The sequence below is a fragment of the Nicotiana attenuata genome, chromosome 1 (genome assembly GCF_001879085.1).
Source record: "Nicotiana attenuata strain UT chromosome 1, NIATTr2, whole genome shotgun sequence".
In the NCBI taxonomy this organism is placed as follows: domain Eukaryota; kingdom Viridiplantae; phylum Streptophyta; class Magnoliopsida; order Solanales; family Solanaceae; genus Nicotiana; species Nicotiana attenuata.
Window position 1 is genome coordinate 76,200,000 of NC_031989.1, and position 3,169 is coordinate 76,203,168.

The 3,169-nt window shown below is 40.5% G+C and overlaps 1 protein-coding gene across 1 annotated transcript; it reads right to left on the reverse strand.

The window, feature by feature from the left end:
* LOC109229052 (11S globulin seed storage protein 2-like) lies at positions 752 to 2,582 on the reverse strand. The gene is made up of 3 exons (XM_019394362.1): positions 1,938 to 2,582; positions 1,367 to 1,843; positions 752 to 1,286 (listed from the first exon to the last, which is right to left on the reverse strand). Exons 1-3 carry the CDS (start codon positions 2,547 to 2,549, stop codon positions 906 to 908), a joined length of 1,470 nt encoding a protein of 489 aa, XP_019249907.1. The 5' UTR covers positions 2,550 to 2,582; the 3' UTR covers positions 752 to 905.

Below are 3,169 nucleotides of genomic sequence, written 5' to 3' on the forward strand. Positions count from 1 at the left end.
TGTACCATAAAATTTTAAAAACTTTATATAAAAATATACATACATACAAGTATAGTAATAAATTTAAATAGCTACTTTTATAGTCGGTTTGGTTCATTTTTTTTATTAAAACCAAAACCAAACCAAATTTGAACAATTTTTAAATTTTAAAACCAAAACCAAACTAAATCTAAAAAGTATAAGTTTGGTTTTTATGAAAACCCCTAGCCACAGCTAATGAGGCCCCATTATTGGGGCTCTCTCTCTCTCTCAACCGTTTCTGCCTGCGAAAAATGCTACTCCCTCTGTTTCAATTTAAATAAGATAGTTTGACTCGGTACGGAGTTTAAGAAAAAGAATAAGATTTTTAAAATTTATGGTCTTAAAAGCTCAAAGGTTAAAAGTTTTCTTGGCCCGTAATATTTTTGTGGTTATAAAAATTTCTTAGTAAAATGAAGAGTCTAAAGTTAAATTAATTATAAAGTAACTCATCTAATATCTAATTTGAAATAGAGGGATTACTTTTAACCCCATAACTGAGTTACCATCTTATCCCAGAGCAATTAATGAATTACCATCTTTCTATATGCTACAACTCATAAAAAATGCCTAGTTTGCCTTGCGTACTGAACTTTTGACTGCATATACCATCTTTCTCTTTCTTGTTTAGTCTGTAAAGGAATTCCCACATCTCACATGAATTGACCAGTTACTTCAGGCTAAGTAAAAGTTGATCGGACATTTTGCACACAGATAGATTATGTCTAGAATCTCAGTAACAAAAAGGCAGGAGCTTTATTGATTTTATTACTTGCTCTTAATTAAACACAACTCTTCGCACAAGTTGCTCTGCAATTTCGTTGCTCAGAAACAAAAACGGGAAACCATATTTACTACTTAGTTCGCATGGCTACATGATAGACATCTTAGAAGGACCTTCGCTGAGGAGATAGAAGGAAGCTTTCTCCACCCCTGTTCATCTTCAGTCGCTGTGCTTCATTTGGAGAAATCTGGTAGGCATTGGTGAGGACCTCAACAGGCATTGCTCTAATCACTGATGTGTAACCTGCAAGCTGGCTGTTCATTGGTTCACTGCTTGTCCTCCACACTACAAATTCAAGTCCATTCTGTCCTGCTCTCACTGTGGAAGCGAAGTACTGAGGAACCACAAACATCTCTCCCTGGTTCACTCTGTCGTTCATCACTTGTTGTCCGCTGTGGTCTACTACTTGCACTTGTGCCTCTCCTCTTTGCACGTACACCACGCAGTGGCTGTTCACTGACCAATGTGGGGTCAACAATGCATTCTACATCCACCAATTTTAATCAATTACTAATAGAGGTTTTTTCAGTTTAATCAACTTGAGAAAATTAAACAAAGATTTACCGGATAGAGGGTGCCTCTAGAGGCACTCATGTCCATGTATTTAAGGATGGGAAGTTTTTGGCGATTGACATGGTTAATTTTTCCAGCTTGCCTGGAGAAGATATCAGCTTGTGTTCTGTGTTCAAGGTTGGTGCGGATTTTCATTGTGCAAATGTTTTCTTCCAAGCCATTTCCGGTTGCTTCCTCCCACCATTGCTGTCCTCGTCCTGGTTGCCCTTGCTCTTGTTCGAATTCTCCTTCTTCTTCGTCGGGCCTAATCATTCTCATTCCTTCCCTCACATTCACAATTAGTCCACGTTCGCTCTGCTCTTCTTGCATCCTCCTTACAATTTCGGCTGGGATGTTGAAGGCCTCGGCCATCAATTCTGTGTCGAAAGCACGGAAAATGTTCTGGAACCTCTGCCTGCTCTGTAGTCTTTGGCCTGCTTGAGTTTGTTGCCTTCCACTTTCTGGTACTCCACCAGCCAAGTAGAATGCCTGCAGTCCAAAGACATAGCCAACCAATATATACATGAATTATGAAATTGCATGAACAAAAAGTCATCAAATTGTAGAAACTAATGAATTTTACCCTCAAGTTCTGATCAAGCTGGTTGGACCGGTGGTTGAGGTCGTTGATTGAGACGGCAACGAGCTCTTCCTCACCATCATTATAACACCAATGAGCAGCGCCAGCTGGAAGTGCCACGACATCTCCTTGACGAATGCGGTGGACCTTCTGGTGTTGGTCACTTCTGCGGCCTTGGCCCCTCTCTTCCCTTTGCTCTCGGCCAGCCTGGAAGGTTTGGGACTGAGACTGGAAAGTCTCAGCACAGCCAGGGTAAGTAATGCCAATCAATCCCTGGCCACGCTCAATGTAAACCAAGCGAGGCATGGGATGGAAATTAGGCAGAGAAAGGGAGTTGCGGCGGATAACACTCCTCATGGGAGCAACTCCAGCGCACTGGAATTGCTCCTCGTTCTCGTCCCACAGCTCAGTGACGCCGCCCTCTGACTCAATTCGGTTAGTGGGCTGGCTAGCAGTGAGCCTTGTTAAACGGCATTGTTGAGCTTCAGTGAGACGAGTGCCTCTCTGACCCTCCTGACGGCCTTGCTGGCCCTGATAATCTCGAACTGCATTTGTTGCGGACAAGAGAAAAGCAGAGAGGAGTATAGCTAAAAGGAGTTTAGTGGTGACCGCCATGGCTAATTAGGATTGATTTTTTAACTACAAAGATTGGGATGAGATTTGGAGAAACTGAGGCCTCCTTCTTATAGTGTTGGAGGGGAACAAGTACGAAGGCCGTGTGGCATTAATGAAGTCTGTTTCCTTTTGCATGGTGAAGGTGTCTTCATTTCTGCCCAAGAGCGACACATTGCAATGGTTGTTCGAAGGAATCAAACTACATGCAAACTGACCTGTGTTATAGTTTTTATGTTCTTTTTCTTTTTCCTTTTTTGTTTGATTAAATGTTACTGTAATTAGTTTTTGATGCTTCATTTTCCCTTCTTGGGAAAAATATGACGTGGACGTATACGAATTCAATTGCTTGTTTGTATTACTGGCTTTACTATATGGGATTCAAAATACTACAGCAAGGATTATTAAAAGTGCCAGTTTAGAGGTGTCAGTTTGTGATGCCTAACTTTGCACTATTGTTAATTCTGATGGACCTAATTTGGTGTAAAGTTACCTAAATATTTGAATTATAAGATCATAACCTAATTAATTACCTCACTCAAGAACAAGAAAAACAGTAACTAAAGAATATGTACACTGCTACAAATTTATGATAATGATGCTAATTATTCAATACTTGTTTA

What these genes read in the sequence shown, in the direction of transcription:
- LOC109229052 (XM_019394362.1), bottom strand. Translation starts at nt 2,549, where the DNA reads ATGGCGGTCACCACTAAACTCCTTTTAGCTATACTCCTCTCTGCTTTT. An exon ending in AGCTTGATCAGAACTTGAGG is followed by an intron (nt 1,844 to 1,937) that starts GTAAAATTCATT and finishes TTTGGACTGCAG; the next exon opens with GCATTCTACTTGGCTGGTGG. An exon ending in CTAGAGGCACCCTCTATCCG is followed by an intron (nt 1,287 to 1,366) that starts GTAAATCTTTGT and finishes TGGTGGATGTAG; the next exon opens with AATGCATTGTTGACCCCACA.